This window comes from Mustelus asterias, chromosome 10 (genome assembly GCF_964213995.1).
Source record: "Mustelus asterias chromosome 10, sMusAst1.hap1.1, whole genome shotgun sequence".
Lineage (NCBI taxonomy): Eukaryota > Metazoa > Chordata > Chondrichthyes > Carcharhiniformes > Triakidae > Mustelus > Mustelus asterias.
The window spans coordinates 3,528,208-3,549,438 of NC_135810.1; the positions used below are offsets into that span (position 1 = coordinate 3,528,208).

The 21,231-nt window shown below is 42.9% G+C and overlaps 1 protein-coding gene across 2 annotated transcripts in view; it reads right to left on the bottom strand.

Moving 5' to 3' along the window:
* Positions 1 to 21,231, bottom strand: part of pcca (propionyl-CoA carboxylase subunit alpha) — a 374,693-nt gene that overhangs the window by 175,575 nt on the left and 177,887 nt on the right. For both annotated transcript variants that reach the window (XM_078221544.1, XM_078221545.1), the window contains exons 17-18: positions 3,657 to 3,767; positions 415 to 520 (exon numbers count right to left, since the gene is read on the bottom strand). In XM_078221544.1, coding sequence (XP_078077670.1) covers positions 415 to 520; positions 3,657 to 3,767 — 217 coding nt within the window. The remainder of the gene's footprint in view (positions 1 to 414; positions 521 to 3,656; positions 3,768 to 21,231) is intronic.

Here is a 21,231-nt window from a genome sequence, read left to right on the forward strand (position 1 = left end):
ATGCTGGAGAATCTCTGCAGGTCTGGCAGCATCTGTAAGGAGAGAAAAGAGCTGACGTTTCGACTCCAGATGACCCTCTGTCAAAGTTTTCACAAAAGGTCATCTGGACTCGAAACATCAGATCTTTTCTCTCATGACAAATGCTGCCAGACCTGCTGAGATTTTCTCTTTTGCTTTCAGATTCCAGCATCCGCAGTAATTTGCTTTTAATGTTTGAAAACTCAGCTTCACCCTGAGATTATTGCAGGCCTGAAGAGATACATTACACCCATTTGCTAATTCCCCTTCTGATATGTAAGGGAGAATGGAATTTAATCTTTGCTCCATTGAAATTGCTCCTAAAATTCACTCTGGGAGTTTGAATGCAGAAGCATGTTTACAATGCAGAGTCCGTGCATACCAAAGATTCCTCACCTTGCAGACTTTTCAAGAAATGTCTGGGCCTTCAACAGAGTAGCTACGTAAATGGATCCAGCAGTGGCCAACAGCTCCTTATGCTCTGTATCTGACAGCATACGTCCTGTTGGACAAGGGTTTTACATCAAATTACAAGAATGTGCAGCAAGAAACAAGTCATTCAATCCGACTGAACAATGCCAGCATTCCAGCACTAGTCCCCTCCCACTGTCATCCAACCATATCTGAATAAACTTTCTCCCTGTGCGTTTATCTAACCTCCCCTGAAATACATCTACCTATTCACCTCAACTACTCCATGTGGTAGCAAGCTCTACATTTTTTCTTCTAAAATTTTCTCCCATTTATAATCTAACATCACAACACCAAAGAATAGAAAACAATCCATTATGGTGGGCAGTATGGCTATGGTTTAATTAATTCAGTACTCAACGCCGACAACTGCCGATCTCCAGATTCAATTGTACAACTCATCCGCTTCATCCTGGACCACAATGTCTTCACCTTCAACAACCAGTTCTTCATCCAGACACATGGAACAGCCATGGGGACCAAATTCGCACCTCAATATGCCAACATCTTTATGCATAGATTCGAACAAGGCCTCTTCACCGCACAGGACCTTCAACCGATGGACTTTAACCTGGTGTTGTGAGACTTCTTACTATGGTTTAATTAACATGTGCAAATTAAAATAAAAGTGCATCTCCGAGGATCTTACGCAGACTATCACATCAACAGAATGATATCCGAGGTGCAAAAGGTTTTTATTTATTCTTTTGTGCGATGTAAGTCTCACTGGCAAGGCTAGATTTTGTTATCCATCCCTAATTGCCCTTGAGGGCTTTATCGGCCATTTCAGAGGATAGGTAAAAGTCAATCACATTACAAAGAACAAAGATCAGTATAGCACAGGAACAGGCCCTTCGGGCCTCCAAGCTTGCGCCGATCATGTTGTCCTGTCCAGACCAACCGCCTATATCCCTCTATTCCCCACCTGTTCATGTGTCTATCCAGATCAATCTTAAATGTCGCTAACGTGTCTGCCTCAACCACATCACTTGGCAGTGCATTCCAGGCCACCACCATTCTCTGTGTAAAAAACTTCCCCTGCACATCTCTACTGAACCTTTCACCCCTTACCTTGAACTTGTGCCCCCTTGTAATTGTCATTTCTGCCCTGGGAAAAAACTTCCAACTGTTCACCTTATCTATGCCTCAAACATTACATTGGATTAGATAGGCCAAACCAGGTAAGGATGGCAGATTTCCTTCCCTAAAGGACCTCAGATGAGTTTTTACAACAATTGATGATAGTTTCATGGTCACTATTACTGAGACGAGTTTTACATTCCAGATTTATTAACTTGATTTAAATTCCACCAGCTGCGATGGTGTTATTTGAAGCTGCGTTCCCAGAGCGTTAGTCTGGGCCTCTGGATTACTAGCCCAGTGATATTACCACCCCATCACACCCATTCCCTAAAGTGCAGAACATTAAGGGGTGATCTAATTGGAGTGTTTAAGATGACTATAGGTTTTGGTAGGTTTAGACAGAGAAACTATTTCCTCTGGTGGCGAGTACAGAACAAGGGGGCATAGCCTTAAAATTAGACCTAGGCCTTTCAGAGATGAAGTCACTTCACATAAAGGCCAGAGGAAATCTGGAATCACACTCTCCCAAAGTCATGGATCAATTGAAGATTTTAAAACTGTGATTAATAGATTTTTTTGGACGAAAGTATTAGAATTACAGAAGCAAGCCAGGTAACTGTGATTAAGTTACAAAATCAACTATGCACTAATGACGTAGTGGAACAAGCTTGAGGGGCTGAATGGCCTCCCGCTGTTCCTCTCTTCCTCCAAAGAAAATTACAAATGCTATTTTATCAAATGGCATTGCATTGCTCTTTCTATGCTTTCTGGAGTTACATTTATGGTTTTGAGTTACATCCCAGTTGCTTTCCCAACTAGCAAAAAAAGGATGTGACAACAATAAGAAATGTAAAGATCTGCAGCATTTGTTTTGAAGAAATATTCAAGTTTAAAAGTTTAAAGTTTATTTATTAATCACAAGTAGACTTTCATTAACCCTGGAATGAAGTTACTGTGAAAATCCCCTAGTCACCACACTCCAGCACCTGTTTGGGTACTCTGAGGGAGAGTTTAGCATGGCCAATGTACCTAACCAGCACGTCTTTCAGACTGTGGGAGGAAACCTGAGCACCCGGAGGAAATCCATGCAGGCACGGGGAGAACGTGCAGATGCTGAGAAGGGAACCCAGGTCCCCGGTGCCGTGAGGTAGCAATGCTAACACTGTGCCACCGCCAATATTCAGAATACAGGTGACGTTTACTCATTCAACTGAAACCAGTAATCAAACCTGACAAAAAAATTGGAAACCTTGATATAGACTGATGATGGTGAGTAAACAGCTGCAGGGAATGAGTTCCATGTGTCCATCATTTTCAATATTACCAACATCAGTGAAAGCAACACAAAACAAGTCGATCCCGTGTGAATGGAGCTCCCAGCCTCCAACATAAATTTAACATGTCAACAAGAGAGTATCGAGTATAAAAGTTGGAGTGTTATGGTAAGGTTATATAAGGCATTGATGAGGCCAAATTTGGAGTATTGTGTACAGTTTTGGTCACCTAGCTACAGGAAGGATGTAAATAAGGTTTAAAGAGTGCAGAGAAGGTTCACACGGATGTTGCCGGGACTTGAGAAGATGAGTTACAAAGAGAGATTGAATAGGTTGGGACTTTATTCCCTGGAGTGTAGAAGATTGAGGGGAGATTTGATAGAGGTGTATAAGATTTTGATGGGTATAGATAGAGTGAATGCAAGCAGGCTTTTTCCGCTGAGGCTAGGGGAGAAAAATATTGGACCCAAAATATTAACTCATTTTCTCTCTCCACAGATGCTCCCAGACTGAATTTTACAGCACTTCTTGTTTTTAATTTTAGAAGTGAGTGTCTCTGTTTGATTAGAGCTACCCCACATTATATTTATTCTACTACTCGGTGAATGTTAAATAAATCAATAGTTCTGAATTTATTGAATTAAGTTGAGTTAAAAAGTCTCTATTACTCTGTACCTGTAGTGAAGCAAGCATTATCAACCAAGGTTAATTTTATGAACAATATGTAAACAGAATCAAGCAACCAAAAGCACACACTGTGTTATTCCAAGAAACAACTGTCTTAGGTTTGCCAAGTCCACGGATACAAACCTTTGAAGCCATCCGGATAGACCTCAGGAAGGAATTTAGTGGTGATGTCTCCTTTCACAAAACGTGGGTGAATGATAACTTCCCGAAGAAGCGGAATGTTGTGAGTCACTCCTAGAAATTGGAAAGCAACATGTTAAATAGGATGATGGTACAATTGGTGACACTAGAAATCATCATACTGTCCTTTGCAGTCTAATAATCTTTCCAGTACATAGATCACTAGGGCGACACAGTGGTTAGCACTGCTGCCTCACAGCGCCAGGGACCCGGGTTCAATTCTGACCTCGGGTGACTGTCTGTGTGGAGTTTGCACGTTCTCCCCATGTCTGCGTGGGTTTCCTCCGGGTGCTCCAGTTTCCTCCCACACTCCAAAGATCTGCGGGTTAGGTTGATTGGTCATGCTAAATTGCCCCTTAGTGACAGGGGGACTAGCTCGGGTAGATATGTGGGGTTATGGGGATAGGGTCTGGGTGGGATTGTGGTCGATGCAGACTCGATGGGCCAAATGGACTCCTTCTGCGCTGTAGGGATTCTATGGCCAGAAGCACATGTCCCTTAACATACTAGCCTCAGATTATTTGCTGGGCAAAGTCTGACAACTTTTGAAAATCTTGATGTTGAAGTATTTATCTTGCTGGTATTAACTTGCTTAAAATAAATTTCATAGAACAGAAAGAAACAATAATTAATCCGAAAACGTAATCCTATTTCAAATGAGATCTCAAACCGAGACACTATCCGCCCCCTCAAGCGGATGTAAAACTCCCAATGGCATTATTTCCAAGAAGAGCAGGGTAATTCTCCCTGGTTTCTTGGGCAATATCGATCCTTCAACCGACATTGTTTTAAACAGATTATTACCTGGTTATTGTTACATTTCTGTTTGAGGGACCTTGCTATGCGCAAATTGGCTGCTGAGTTTCCTACATCACAACAGTGACAAAACGTCAAAAGAAGTACTTTACATGGGTTATAAAGGGTTTCAGGACACAAGTACATGAGAAATAGGAGCCAGAGGAGTTCATACAGCCCCTGGAGCCTGCTCCACCATTCAATAAGATGATACTGATTCAAAGATCAGTAAGAATCTCTGCTATGTACACAATATTACAATAAACCAAGCTGGCTCTTTGAACCAAAATAAATAAATCATCTTCACCACATTAATCAATAAACAGATTCAAGCCTGTAATTTTATAGCATCACTTGAAAGGAGTCCTCAACAATTTGATCAAAGTGTTCACTCCCAAAGTAGAATGCCTGTGATAAATAATACCTTGGAGGGCAAAATATGTAAATCAAGAAGTTGTATCCAACGTATATCTAAATTTCAACTCCAACTTGGCTTTTAGGAAGCTTGGTATAGGAAAGAAAGTGGGTTTTATGTTACAACTCTGCTAGATTTGGGGAAAAAAAACACGGGCGAGCCAAGTTGTCTTCACTTCATCTAAGAGCATGTCACAAGTGTTGAATGTAAGGTTCATATCTGACCTCCTCCAAAGTTCACAGGGTCTCCATCTGTGTGTGAAAAACTGCCAGGCTGAAGAATGATGACCCACAAGCTGCCTTCTCCTGACTACCTGCTGCTACCAAAACATCGCCAAGACATTAGCCACACACCAACAGGATCAAACAGAGGCCAACAGTTATGCTTATTTTCAATTGTCTAGTGCAGCAGCTAAAAGCAAAAAAAAACAGACGTTTTTTTGTATTCAGCCAAACTTAGTTCTTAGTTTTAACCAGTGTTAAATTCCTGCAGGTTTTCTTACAATCTGGACTTTATCGGCATATCAGTCCTATGCAAGACTCCTGAGACACTCATTCACCATCAAATGGGGCCACTTAAGTAACCTGTGCCCTCACGATGATACTTCCTCCAGGTCAGGGAGGCAAAGGGGCACAAGTAGAAGGTGTTTGCACAACAGACTAATACCCGATTTATTGTTGGTCTCGATATGTGGTCAGGATCACTTAAGAGGTTGCATTATTATACTTGTGTGTGCAGCCACAACACACTAAAGGGGACTGATCTGGATACAGTAGTTAGTGAAACTAATGCAACTATTATAGCAATGTGCCAGCAAAGGGAATTCTGACACATCAGCAGAGTGTTATTGCGACTTCCACACGTCAACCGCTTTCTCAAACAGAAGTTCAACAGGACAATGCAAGAAACTAGAAAAGGGCTTGTTCTCCACACATATGCAGAGTCATGTAACCCAACTTTTATATTATGGCGTAAAGTTCACAAGGATGGTTTCAGGGATGAGGAACTTCAGTTACGTAGATAGATTGGAGAAAGTTGGGATTGATCTCTGGAGAAGATTGAGGGGAGATGTGATAGATCATGATGTTCACAGACAAGTGTAGATACAGAAATTCTGCTCCTGCTGGTGGAAGGATCGACAGCTAGAGAACAGTCATCGAATCCCTGCAGTACAGAAGAGGCGGCACGGTAGCACAGTGGTTAGCACTGCTGCATCACAGCGCCAGGGACCCGGGTTCGATTCCTGGCTTGGGTAACTGTCTGTGTGGAGTTTGCACGTTCTCCCCATGTCTGCGTGGGTTTCCTCCGGGTGCTCCGGTTTCCTCCCACAGTCTGAAAGACGTGTTGGTTAGGGTGCATTGACCCGGACAGGCGCCGGAATGTGGCGACTAGGGGAATTTCACAGTAACTTCATCGCAGTGTTAATGCAAGCCGTACTTGTGAATAATAAATAAACATGTAAAAAAATAGTGAGAGAGCGTATAAACCTTTGCTGGGTTGAGGGAAACTCTTTTCAGAGTTGGAGGGTGGATGTGGGGATGAGATATGGCAGCTGTAGTTTGAATGGGGCAGCAGGAACTGCTTGTGTTCTAATTCACACCAAGTCCCATTCACTCATCACCTTTGTGCTCACTGGTCTACACGGGCCCCCAATCCAGCAACACCTCAATTTTAAAATCCTCATCCTTGTGTCCAACTCCCTGGACGTCCTCACACCTCCCTGTCTCTGTAAGCTCCTCAAGCTCTCAGGAGGAAGGAGAGCATCTTAAGATTTATCAGAATGATAACTGGACTCCAGAGACGAGGATATAATACACAAGCAAGGCTTGCATCTCCTGTGATTTAAGAAGGTGATTAGATTGAAGTTTTCAAGTTATAGAACATAGAACATAGAAAAAATACAGCACAAACAGGCCCTTCAGCCCACAAGTTGCGCCGGTCATGTCCCTACCTACCTAGGCTTATATATAGGCTTGCCTATAACCCTCAATCCTATTAAGCCCCGTGTACTCATCCAGAAGTCTCTTAAAAGACCCTATCGAGTTTGCCTCCACCACCACTGACGGCAGCCAATTCCACTCACCCACCACCCTCTGAGTGAAAAACTTACCCCTGACATCTCCTCTGTACCTACTCCCCAGCACCTTAAACCTGTGCCCTCTCGTAGCAGCCATTTCAGCCCTGGGAAAAAGCCTCCGAGAATCCACCCGATCTATACCGCTCAACATCTTGTACACCTCTATCAGGTCACCTCTCATCCTTCGTCTCTCCAAGGAGAAAAGACCGAGCTCCCTCAGCCCATCCTCATAAGGCATGCCAACCAATCCAGGCAACATCCTTGTAAATCTTCTCTGCACCCTTTCAATCATTTCCACATCCCTCCTGTAATGAGGCGACCAGAACTGAGCACAGTACTCCAAGTGGGGTCTGACGAGGGTCTTATAAAGCTGCATCATTATCTCCCGACTCCTGAACTTAATCCCTCGATTGATGAAGGCCAGCACACCATACGCCTTCTTAACCACCTCCTCTACCTGCGAGGGTGATTTAAGAGTCCTATCGACTTGGACATTAAGGGAACAAATAGAGGAGACAGGAATTATATCTGCTGGCTGAAAAAAAAATCATACTGGACAGATTTATTAGTATTTTTTGAGGTAGCAACAAGCAGGATAGACAAAGCGGAACCAGGAGATGTAATATACTTGGATTTCCAAAAAGCATTTGAGAATGTACCACACAAAAGGTCACTTAATAAAATAAGAGCCCATGGTGTTGGGGTGGTATATTAGCACGGATAGAGGATTGGCTAACTGATGGAAGACAGAGAATTGGAATAACAGGTGCATCTTCAGGATTTCAACCTATATCGAGTGGAGTGCTACAGGGATCTGTGACGGGACCACAAATATTGACAATATATATTGATTTGGACGAGGGAAGTGAATGTACTGTTGCCAAGTTTGCGGATGATACAAAAATAGCTGGGAAGGCAGGTGGTGAGGATGACACAAAGAGTCTACAGAGGGATACAGACAGGTTAGGTGAGGGGCAAAAACTTGGCAGATGGAATATAATGTCGGAAAATGTGAAGTTGTGCACTTTGGCAGGAAGAGTAAAGGAACTGAGTATTATTTAAGTGGAGAAAGGCTGGAAGAGTGGATGGTGAATGGGATGACCATTCATGGATCCCTCCACAGCCACCATCCAACCTGACTAAATACACCCCATGGCCAAACTTATCATAGGGAATAAATTCCCCCCACTTTGTTGAAGAAGTAGTCCTTTGGAAGGCAGTTTTTAAGCCGTGAGAACATTTTTCTTCAATGATTATAATACTCTGATTCCAGCATAAGATACTTACAATACTCTGGTGCTCTCTGGCCCTTTTAATATTAATGTTAATCGATGGTGAAAATCCAAAGTGATTTTATTAGCCTGCTGTTCCATATCCATGATGGAGCTCAGATCTCAATTTCAGCACCACAGGATTAAAACAACCAAAGAAAACCTTCATCAAATATTTTCTGCCTTTCAGTAGTCATGGATATGTTTTAAAAATAATTAATGGAAATACAACCTGACATGAGCAGTGTGATTTGGTAAACATTCCGATACATAGCAGGGAACGTTAGATAAAGAAAACTGCCAGAGTACTGACTACGGGAGAGCTGTACTTCTGAGTAACTCAGCAGAGATCTGCCTAAAGGCATGTCCTCTCCTTATTTCTCGCGGTCTTGCGAAAGATGTGAAAGATCAGAAATTAAAAAATAAAACTTTGCCTAGTTAGTTGCTTACGTTTTTTTGGTTTATTCAAAGGATATGTTAGGCTTTAGCCCAAATAAGAATGGGAAGAGGCCATTATGCCCTCGAGCCCATTTTGCCCCTACTCAATTAGATCATGGCTGATCTGTGACCTAGTTTCACATGCACTCATATTCCTGAATACCTTTGATTAACAAATATTGATCAATCTCAGAACTATTGGTCGAGCAACAGTTTCCATTTGTGAAAGAGAATTCTTCTGCCCTCTGTGTGTCAAAATATTCCTGAATTTCATTCTTGAACAGTCTGGCTCTCATTTTTAGATCCTACCTCATCTTGTCCCTGTCTCCCCAGCCAGCAGATATAGTTCCTGTCTCCTCTATCTGTTCCCATAATAACTTGAAAACTTCAATCTAATCACCTTCTTAAACCACAGGGAATGCAAGCCTCGCTTGTGTATTATCACACAGCCTTGTTTGGCCTCGGTCCATATTTTGAAGGCATCTGTTTCAGGTCTCAAACTCAAGTCAATTGCAATCATATCGACATGAAGCAACTGCAGGACTGTGATGAAGTTTCTGAAAAATGCAAGTCTTTGGTGTGCAGATATGAGGAGGCAAATGCTTTGATCAGGCCAATGAGTGCAATGAGGAGTTCCTGTAAAGCGCCACTCCTGTAAATCCTTCAGTATCCTCTGCAAAGCTTTGACAGTGTAGTGCACAGAACTGGACACGATACTCCAGGCAGGGCCGAACCAGCAATTTGTTTGGTTTTAGCCTAACTTCCTGGATTTTGTACTTTGTCTCTATTGATAAAGATCAGGGTCCCACATCAGGGGCGGCACAGTAGCATAGTGGTTGGTTAGCACTGCTGTTTCACAGCTCCAGGAATCTGGGTTCGATTCCTGGCTCGGGTCACTGTCTGTGCGGAGTTTGCACATTCTCCCCATGGTCTGCGTGGGTTTCCTCCGGGTGCTCCGGTTTCCTCCCACAGTCCAAAGATGTGCGGGTTAGGTTGATTGGCCAAGCTAAATTGCCCCTTAGTGTCCTGGGATGCGTAGATTAGAGGGATTAGCAGGTAAATATGTAGGAATATGGGGATAGAGCCCGGGTGGGATTGTTGTCGGTGCAGACTCGATGGGCCGAATGGCCTCTTACTGCACTGTAGGGGTTCTATGGTTGTTCTATGGTTCACATGCTTTAAGAACTGCTTTGTCAACCTGTTCTTCCACCTTTAGCGATTTGTGCACAAGCAGCCTCGGATGTCCCTCTTTCTTGCCTCCCTTGTATAATTAGCAATCAACATTTTTCTCCGCTCTCCCGACCAAAATGTACCAACTCATTTTTGTGCATTGAGTTTCTTCGCCAAGTGTCTGCCCATTCCACCAGCCTATCTTTGCCTTCTTGAAGACTGTAAGAAGTTTCACAACTTCCAACAAGTTTATTTGGAATTATGAGCTTTCGGAGCTTTGCTCCTTCATCTTGAAGACTAGAAGTCTATCACTATCCTTCTCACTGTTTGCTGCACTTCCAAGTTTCATGTTCTCTTGCAAATTTTGCTCAGTCCCCCCAAATCCGAGTCATTGCTGTATACCAGAAATAGCAGTGCTCCTAGTACTGAACCTTTGGAAATGTATCTCCCTTCAACACAAAAAACATCTGTCCACCACATCTCTGATTTCCGCTTTCTGCTTGCCACTTTTATTGTAAATGTAAAGAATCTGAAAACTCTATGGCATGATTGCTGATTAGAATTCAGAAAAGGTAATAGGTTGTTTCTTAACGTTAATACTGAGTGTACTTTCAGGCATTTTGTGAGATCCAACTTTCAAACCTTCCAAGTGGATGTACACAAGAGAAGTGCGTTTAAGATTTTCAAGCCTAAGGTCATTAGGATGACACCGGTGCTGAGAGGTAGACTTATCAAGAACGATTTAACAAGCTGGGGCTCTTTTCTCTGGAAAAGTGAAGCCTGAGGGACCACCTAATAGAGGTCTATAAGATTATGATGGGGTTCAATAGGGTAGATGCGGGAAAGATATTTCCACTTATGAAATGACCAAAATCAGGAGCTAGAAATATATGACAGACACTAATAAATCAAATAGAATTCAAGAGAACTTTCTTTATTCAAATAAAAGCAAATTACTGCGGATGCTGGAATCTGAAAATGCTGGAAATTCTCAGCAGGTCTGGCAGCATCTGGAAGGAGAGAAAAGAGCTGACGTTTTGAGTCAAAGGGTCATCTGGACTCGAAATATCAGCTTTTTTCTCTCCTTACAGATGCTGCCAGACCTTCTGAAATTTTCCAGCATTTTCTCTTTTGGTTTCTTTATCCAAAGTCATGGAGGTTTACAGCATGTCCATGCCGCCCTTCCTCTGTGTGAAAAAATTGCCCCTCTGGACCCTTTTGTATCTCTCCCCTCACACCTTAAAACAATGCCCTCTAGTTTTAGACTCCCCGACCTTTGGGAAAAGATATTGACTATCTAGCTGATTGATGCCCCTCATTATTTTATAGACCTCTATAAGGTCACCTCTAAGCCTCCCAAGCTCCAGAGAAAAAAGTCCCAGGCTATCCAGCCTCTCCTTATAACTCAAACCATCAAATCCTGGTAGCATCCTAGTAAATCTTATCTGCACTCTTTCTAGTTTAATAATATCCTTTCAAAAATAGGGTGACCAGAACTGTACACAGTATTCCAAGTGTGGCTTTACCAATGTCTTGTTCAACTTCAACAAGACGCTCCAACTCCTGTATTCAATGTTCTGACCAATTAAACCAAGCATGCCGAATGCCTTCTTCACCACTCTATTCACCTGTGACTCCACTTTCAATGAGCTATGAACATGTACCCCTAGCTCTCTTTGTTCTATAACTCTCTCCAACACCCTACCATTAACTGAGTAAGTCCTGCCCTGGTTCGATCTACCAAAATGCATCACCTCGCATTTATCTAAATTAAATTCCATCTGCCATTCGTCAGCCCACTAGCCCAATTGATCAAGATCCCGTTGCAATTGGAGATAACTTTCTTCACTGTTCACTATGCCACCAATCTTGGTGTCATCTGCAAACTTACTAACCATGCCTCCTAAATTCTCATCCAAATCATTCATTTAAATGAAAAATAACAGTGGACCCAACACCGGTCCCTGAGGCACACCACTGGTCACAGGCCTTCAGTTTGAAAAACAACCCTCTACAACCACCTTCTGTCATTAAGCCAATTTTGTATCCATTTGGCTACCTCACCCTGGATCCCGTGAGATTTAATCTGATGCAACAATCTACCATGCGGTACCTTGCCAAAGGCCTTGCTAAAGTCCATGTAGACAACATGAACTGCACTTCTCTCATCTACCTTCTAGGTTACCCCTTCAAAAAACTCAATCAACTTTGTGAGACACGATTTTCCACTCACAAAGCCATGTTGACTGTCCCTAATCAGTCCTTGCCTCTCTAAATTCCTGTCTCTCAGAATACCTTCCAACAACTTACCCACTACAGATGAGAGGCTCACAGGCCTGTAATTCCCAGGCTTTTCCCTGCAGCCCTTTTTAAACAAAGGCACAACATTTGCCACCCTCCGATCTTCAGGCACCTCACCTGTGGCTGTCAATTATTCAAATATCTCTGCGAGGGGACCCGCAATTTCCTCCCTAGCCTCCCACAACACGCTGGGATACACTTAATCAGGTCCCGGGGATTTATCAACCTTGATGCGCTTTAAAACTGCCAGTACCTCCTTCTCTGTGATATGTACACACCTCAAGACATCACTATTTATTTCTCCAAGTTCCCTAACATCCATGCCTTTCTCAACAGTAAATACTGATGAGAAATATTCATTTAGGATCTCACCCATCTCTTGTGGATCAGCATATAGATGACCTTGTTGATCCTTAAGAGGCCCTAATCTCTCCCTAGTTACTTTTTTGCCCTTTATGTATTTGTAGAATCTCTTTGGATTTTCTTTTGCGTTATCTGCCAAAGCAATCTCGTGTCCCATTTTTCCCCTCCTGATTTCTCTCTTAACTCTACTTTTACACCCTTTATACTCTTCAAGGGATCCACTTGATCCCAGTTGCCTATACATGTCATGTGCCTCCTTCTTCTTCTTGACCAGGGCCTCAATATCCCGAGTAATCCAGGGTTCCCTACTTCTACCAGTCTTGCCCTTCACTCTAAGAGGAATGTGCTTACCTTGAACCCTGGTTAACACACTTTTGAAAGTCTCCCACTTACCAGAAGTCCCTTTGCCTGCCAACAGATTCCCCCAATTAACTTTTGGAAGTTCCTGTCTGACACCATCAAAATTGGCCTTGCCCCAATTTAGAATTTTAACTTTTGGGCAAGACCTATCGTTCTCCATAGCGATCTTAAAACTAATGGAATTATGGTCACTGGTCCCAAAGTGATCCCTCACTGACACTTCTGTCACCTGCCATTCCTTAGTTCCCAAAGTGTGGTTAGAAAGTGGAACTGACTACCACATGGAATAGCTAAGACAGATAGCATAGGTGCTACCTCAGGGGAACCTGGACAAATTCACAGGAAGTCAGGGATAGGGGTGGGGGAGGGATATACTTGTCGGGTGAGATGCAGTCAGGGTGAGAGGGGCTTGTGTGCAACATAAACATCAAAATAGGGCTTTGACAAAGGGTCATCTGGACTCAAAACGTCCGCTCTTTTCTCTCATGACAGATGCTGCCAGACCTGCTGAGATTTTCCAGCATTTACTCTTTTGGTTTCAGATTCCGGCATCCACAGTAATTTGCTTTTATCAAACTCGACCAGTTGAGTTGAATGGGCTGTTTCTGTGCTGTAAATTCTGCAACATCTTCCCGTTTGCTTCAATTACAAAGAGAAAGTGAGACTCAAAAACATTTACAACTTGTCTAAGTCAGGGATTGTGGCTGTTGATTTCCTTTGATGCAAGAAGCAGGTGGCAACAGAGGAAGCTTTCAGGCTAATTAAAGCTCCTTGGTTTTACATTTCAACACTGCATTCAGATTTGTGATTACATCATTTACTTAATCAAATAAGTAGATTCATTATCCAGTGAAGTCCTGTTTAATCTGTGATTTGTTTCCCAACCTCATTTCCAATTTGCTTTTATCTGCACCACAAACCGCAGTCTGTCTAGTTTCGGTTGTTAAATCTGAACCATGGCAGACTCTGCAGAGTTACACAAATATAAACAACTAGAACTTATCAAAGGGGAAATCAGGAAGTAACAAAAGGGTTGTATTTGGATGCAACATACACTGGGGATTCACCTTTGTTGCTTAATATCACGATGATGATAACAGCTCTTTGACATGCTCTGTTTCCTAAGACTGACCTTTTTGAAAGAAATGAGTTTTAGGATATTTTTGCTGTTTCCATTTACAGGATAGACAAAAAGTCTGATTATTACAAAAATTACCAAGGAACCGGCAAAATTAACGGACTTTTCATCTCAAGCAGTCAATGATTAAAAATATTTTGATCTTCCAATGAATAGAAAGATGTTTCACCATAACTCTTAACAGGATTCTGAGAATATCCAATATTAATTTTTGTAAAACGTATCTTGAATCAGCCCATCAACATAGAATCACAGAATCCCTACAGTTCAGATGGAGGCCATTCGTCCCATCGAGTCTGCACCGACCACAATCCCACCCAGGCCCTATTCCCATAACCCCACATATTTGCCCCAGCCAATCCCCCCTGACACTCGGGTCAATTTAGCACGGCCAATCAATCTAACCCGCGCATCTTTGGACTGTGGGAGGAAACCAGAACACCCGGAGAAAACCCACGCAGACACGGGGAGAATGCGCAAACTCCACACAGACAGTGACCCAAGGCCGAAATTGAACTCAGGTCCCTGACACTGTGAGGCACCAGTGCTAACCACTGTGCCACCGTGCCGCCCCAGGCATCCTGGGGTTACCATTGGCCAGAAACATAACTGGACCAGTCATATACATACTGTGGCTACAAACGTGGCACAGGGACCGGGAATTCTGCAGCGGGTAACTCGCCTCTTGTTTTCCCCAAAGCCTGTCCACCATGTACAAGGCACACACCAGGACTCTAATGGAATAGTCTCAACTTCTCTGGACGAGTGCCGCTCCAACAACATTCAGCAGCTCCCTAGATTGACACTCCATCTATCACTTAAATATTCACTCCCGTCCATGACCGATGCACAGTGGAGGCAGCGTGTACCACACACAGGGTGCACGGCAGCAACTCATCAAGGTTTCCCTGACAGTACCTTCCAAACCCACAATCTCTACCACTTCAAAAAGTCAGGGCAGAAAGTGCACAAGAACAACATCATCTGCATGTTTCCTTCCAAGCCACACATCATCCTGACTCGGAACTATATCGCCGTTTCTTCACTGTCGCTGGGTCAAAATTCTGGAACCGCTCCCAAACAGAAGCTCAGCAGTTCAAAAAATGGCTCACCACCACCCCCTCAAGGGCAATTAGCGTAGGGCAATAAATTCTGGCCTTATCAGTGATGTTCACATCCCAAGAACAGAATTTTAAAAAATTCAATGGAATCCATTAAAAAGTATACATTTTGAAAGTTAAGACTGAAAGAACGACATAGAATTTCATAGAATGGACAGTGCAGAAACAGGCCATTCAGCCCATCTGATCTCTGCCAGTGGCTAGAATTCTCTGGCCCTGCTGCAGTGAATGGAGATTTGGCGGAGCTCCAAATTCCCTGTCCTTGCTTGCAGTGGCTGCAGGGCGTGAACGGCCGGAGAATTCCGGACAGCTTCCTTCCGCACCTAATTCACCCCAACCCCATCAACAACTTCTGTTCCTTTCAGCCTCAAGTATTTATCCAGCTTCTTCTGAAATGCATACTATTCGCTTCAGCTGCTCCTTGTGATAGCGGGTTCCACATTCTCACCACTTTCTGGGTGATGAATCTGACACGCAAGCACAACTAAACTTTATTTCGCTGAGTGTTCATTAGGTTTATGCGATTAGTGTAACAAGACAGCTAAGAATGGAGTTGAAATAGGTTTGCGGTACATGTCTAAGCACTGTGAAACCGCAATCAATAAACACAAATTATGCCAAATTACACAGCCAAAAGAATCAAGTACAAATAGAAGAACATCATGATCAAACCATGTGAATCATAGTTCAGGCTGCACTTTGGGCACTGGGTCCTGTTCAGTTTATCAACATACTCAACATACATATTCAAATCCTAGAAGCAACTCAAGTAAAAATCATGAGGATTGTCCTGCGTGCCAGAGGATATCAGCAGGGAGCAGAGATGATCTTTTAAAGCTACATAAAAAAGTGAATAGTTTAGAAACGGTGTGTGTGGGGAAAATGAGTTAAAACTAAATCATAAGCAAAGGGACTGGAGATACAGTCAAGCCAGCAAACATCGCTGGCAATGTCCACATTTATTGCGAGTCCCTAATTTTCCTCAAGAAGGTGGATGGTTGAACTGCCTACCGGAATACTAAGTGCTTTTAGGTCATTTCAGAGGCAGTTAAGAATCAACCACATTGTTGTGGGTCTAGAGTCACATGTAGGCAGGATGGATAAAGATGAGGTGGCACAGTGGTTAGCACTGCTGCCTCACAATGCCAGGGACCCGGGTTCAATTCTGGTCTCGGGTCACTGTCTGCGTGGAGTTTGTACATTCTCCCCATGTCCGCGTGGGTTTCCTCCCGCAGTTCAAAAGATGTGCGGGTTAGGTTCATTGGCCATGCTAAATTACCCCTTAGTGTCAGGGGATTAATGGTTAATCTGTGGGGTCATGGGAATAGGGTCTGGGTGGGATTGTGGTTGGTGCAGACTCGATGGGCCAAATGGCCTCCTTCTGCACTATGGGGATTCTATGATGATTCTATGATGACGTCAGATTTCCTTCCCAAAAGAACATCGTTGACCAGATGTGTTTTATGACAATTTGGTAGTTTCATGGTCACCATTACTGACAGTAGTATTTTATTTCAGATGTATTTAGTTGACTGAACTCAAATTCCCCAGTTAACCATGATGGGATTTCCGGGTTAGTACTCTGGGCCTCTGAATGAGTAGCATTACCGATATGTTGCAATACCCCACAATGATGAGAGTCTGTAATGATGGGTCCAAAAGGCCTTTCTCAATCTGACTTATTCTGTGATCTGTGCTGCATTTTTGTGTGAATGCATAAACATTTTAAAGCTGCCCTTTATACTAGATTTGCAGATCTACTTTTACAGTTCTTCATTTGCTCTCAGACATCTACACATAGAATCATAGAATAGAATCCCTACAGTGCAGAAAGAAGCCATTGGGCCCATCAAGTCTGCACTTAACACAATCCCACCCAGACCCTATTCCCGTAACTCCTCATATTTACCCTGCTAATCCCCCTGACACTAGGGTTAATTTAGCATAGCCAATCAACCTAACCCGCAGACAGCTTTGGAGCGTGGGAGGAAACCAGAGCACCCGGAGGAAACCCACGCGGACACGAGGAGGATGTGCAAACTCCACACAGACAGTGACCCAAGTTGGTCTTGTAGATAGCCAATTCAACACAACAATGTATATTATCTCAACTCGGGTCCCTAGCACTGTGAGGTAGCAGTGAAAGGATAGTTCACGACCATTCATTTTCTTGTTTCTTATTACAGTTTTAATTGGGAAGAACAGCGACACACTGATCACTGAACTTAATCGACAGGAAAGTTTGCTTTAGGACACTGAAGAGTAGAATGAGAACTGGATGAATGGCTGAAAAATATTGATTCCGAACTTATTATCTCATCTGCACAACGTAATGTTTATATTAAAGCAAAAGGATGCAGAGGTTGGAGGTCCACAGTAAAAGCAGAAAATGCTGGAAACGCTCAGCAGGTCTGGCAGCATCTATGGAGAAAGAAACAGAACTAACATTTCAGGTTGATAACCTTTTGTGAACTGGATTCTGTCCTCTATTTACATGTGCTCTGTGATGATACTGTGCTATTTTATGTTTGAGGGGGACTGTTTTAAGATTCAGTGTTTTTTTACAGGCAGTTGGTATGTCAGGAAAAACATACAGCTCAGATGCTGGACAACAGGATAATTACTCATTTTAGCCATATAGCGTTTATTTAGGATAGAGCTAATGGATTTTTATTTATAGATAGAAAGGTCCCCTGGGATTTTTTGGTTAAAGGAATGGAAGGTGAGCTTTGGAATTCAGGGTCATATGATCATAAGGCTGATGGGAGGAGCTAGTTTTGTAGCAAAGAGAAATACAGTTTGCTGTTTAGTTGATGACTGGAGCTGTTTAAGGAAGAGGTCTACTCTCTCTCTCTCTCTCTGCAAAGTCTCTCTCTGCAGCTTCAGGGCTTTCTACACTAATTTAAAGCAGGTATGCCTGGGTTTGATAAATATGTTTAAAGTGGGTTTAAGTCTATGGGAAGACTGTTGCTTATTTGGAACTGAAATAGTGATAAGTTAGAAATTAAAGTTGTTTCTTTTCATGTTTAAAGATTGTTCAACTGTTAAGAGTTAAACTGCTTCATTTTGTTAAGAGTTATACTTAAAAACTGTGTTATAACTAAAGCTTGTGTTGATAACAGATCCCTAATTGGTCAGTGGAATTACTCCAGGAGTAAAGCATCCTTTTCTCACACTAATGCCAAAATAGAAAGATTGTTGGGGTTTAGTCTGGCTTAGAACATACTCGGGGTTCGGGTCCAGGACTGTAACAGCTCAAAAGACAATTAATACCTGTCATTTGTTTCTCTTAACCTTAAGGAAATTTGGCATGTCAGCTACGACTCTCACCAACTTTTACAAATGCACCATAGAAAGCAATCTTTCTGGTTGTATCACAGCTTGGTATGGGGCTCCTGCTCTGTCGAAGCCCACAAGAAACTACAAAAGGTCGTGAATGTAGCCCAATCCATCACGTGAACCAGCCTCTCATCCACTGACTCTGTCTACACTTCCCACTGCCTCGGAAAAGCAGCCAGCATAATCAAGGACCCCACGCACCCAGGACATTCTCTCTTCCATCGGGGAAAAAATGCAAAAGTCTGAGGTCACGTGCCAACCGACTCAAGAACAGCTTCTTCCCTGCTGCCATCAGAGTTTGGAATGGACCTACCTCACACTAAGTTGATCTTTCTCTACACCCTAGCTATGCCAGTAACACTACGTCCTGCATTCTCTCCCTTCCTTTTTTATGAACGGTATGCTTTGTCTGTATAGTGTGCAAGAAACAATACTTTTTACTGTATACTAATGTGCGAGAATAATAAATCAAATCAAATCAAAATCAAAACAATGTATTTGATGAGACACCCACCACCTTCATAAGCAGCGAGTGCCAGGTCATTACCACTTGTTTCCCCACATTCCCTTGTAAGTGTGTTCCCCCATTTCCCCTGTCCTTCTGCCATCACCAAATGTGAACAGCTTTTCCTGGTCTACCTCATCCAAACCTGTCATTATCTTGTCTTAACCTCTGTTTATATCATATTTTCCTAGGCAATTCAAATGGAAAAAATGAACTTCGATATTGCTGAATATTTCTAGCATGTTGCGTTTCTATTAATGTTTAGATCATTGCATTATTAGGAAGCAAATAGGATAGTAATGTGAAACTGCATAACGCGTATCAGCACTCTGTTAATAGATTAGCATTGTGCATGAAGGAATTTACATGCATTAAAGTTTCAATACAAAAAGCAATAAAAAATTGGATAAACCTACTAATCTCATTTACAGCTTTGAACAGTGAATGGGAAGGACTATATTTAGATGCCAATCATCTTCCTAAATTGGTAGAAAATAGCCACGTCTGCGGTGCTAAATGCAAACTTCAACCTTAAGTGTTTTTGTTTTAATGAATCATCCGGAATCGCTCTCTGCTATGTCTCTCTCTCTCTCTCTCTCACACACACATGGCTCCAGATAAGACTCTTAGAGATTCTTAGAGATAGGATATATGCGCATTTAGAACTGAATAATCTCATTAGCGATAGACAGCATGGTTTTGTACGAGGGAGGTCATGCCTCACAAATTTTGGTTGAGTTTTTTGAGGAGGTGACAAAAACGATTGACGAGGGAAGGGCCGTGGATGTCGTCCATATGGATTTTAATAAAGCGTTTGACAAGGTCCCTCATGGCAGGCTGGTGCAAAAGGTTAAATCTCACGGGATAAAAGGTGAGCTAGCTAGATGAGTGGCTGAAGAACTGGCTTAGCCATAGAAGACAGAGGGTAGCAGTGGAGGGGTCTTTTTCCGGTTGGAGGTCAGTGACTAGTGGTGTTCCGCAGGGCTCTGTACTGGGACCTCTGCTGTTTGTGATATATATATATAAATGATTTGGTGTGATCAGTAAGTTTGCGGACGACACAAAGATTGCTGGAGTTGCAGATAGTGATGAACATTGTCAGAGAATACAGCAGGATATAGATAGGCTGGAACATTGGGCGGAGAAATGGCAGATGGAATTTAATCCAGATAAATGCGAAGTGATGCATTTCGGTAGATCTAATGTAAGGGGGAGCTATACAATAAATGGCAGAACCATCAGGAGTATAGACACACAGAGGGACCTGGGTGTACAAGTCCACAGATCCTTAAAGGTGGCAGCACAGGTGGAGAGGGTGGTCAAGAAGGCATATGGCATGCTTGTCTTTATTGGACGGGGCATAGAATATAAAAGTTGGCATATGATGTTGCAGCTGTATAGAATGTTGGTTAGGCCACATTTGGAATACTGCATCCAGTTCTGGTCGCCACACTACCAGAAGGACGTGGAGGCTTTGGAGAGAGTACAGAAAAGGTTTACCAGGATGTTGCCTGGTATGGAGGGTCTTAGCTATGATGAGAGATTGGGTAAACTGGGGTTGTTCTCCCCTGGAAAGACGGAGGATGAGGGGCGACCTAAAAGAGGTGCATAAAATTATGAAGGGCATAGATAGGGTGAACAGTGGGAAGCTTTTTCCCCAGGTCGGAGGTGACGAACACAAGGGGTCACGGGTTCAAGGTGAGGGGGGCAAGGTTCAACACAGATGTCAGGGGGACATATTTTACACACAGGGTGGTGGGGGCCTGGAATGCAAGGTGATTGAGGCGGACTCGCTGGGATCATTTAAGACTTATCTAGATAGCCACATGAACAGACTGGGAATAGAGGGATACAAATGAATGGTCTAGTTGGGCACATGAGCGGCGCAGGCTTGGAGGGCCGAAGGGCCTGTTCCTGTGCTGTATTGTTCTTTGTTCTTTGTTCAGGCCTGGTGACAGAAATCAATGCTGCATGATTGTTCATGACAAATATCAGCAGCTATTTAATATCAATTGGTTCAGCAAATGGCAAGCGAACTAGCAGATTTTTCACTGCAATTCCTTTCCATCCATTCAAAATTGTTGGTAGCAATTCAAAAATCCCTATCCCATAGTAAGTTACATTAATACAGATGTACAAACTTTGTGAAATACTGGCATATTCTACATATTGGTGGGAAAGTAAAGGTCAAGATAAATGGTTAAATGCTGGAAGAGGTATCGCAA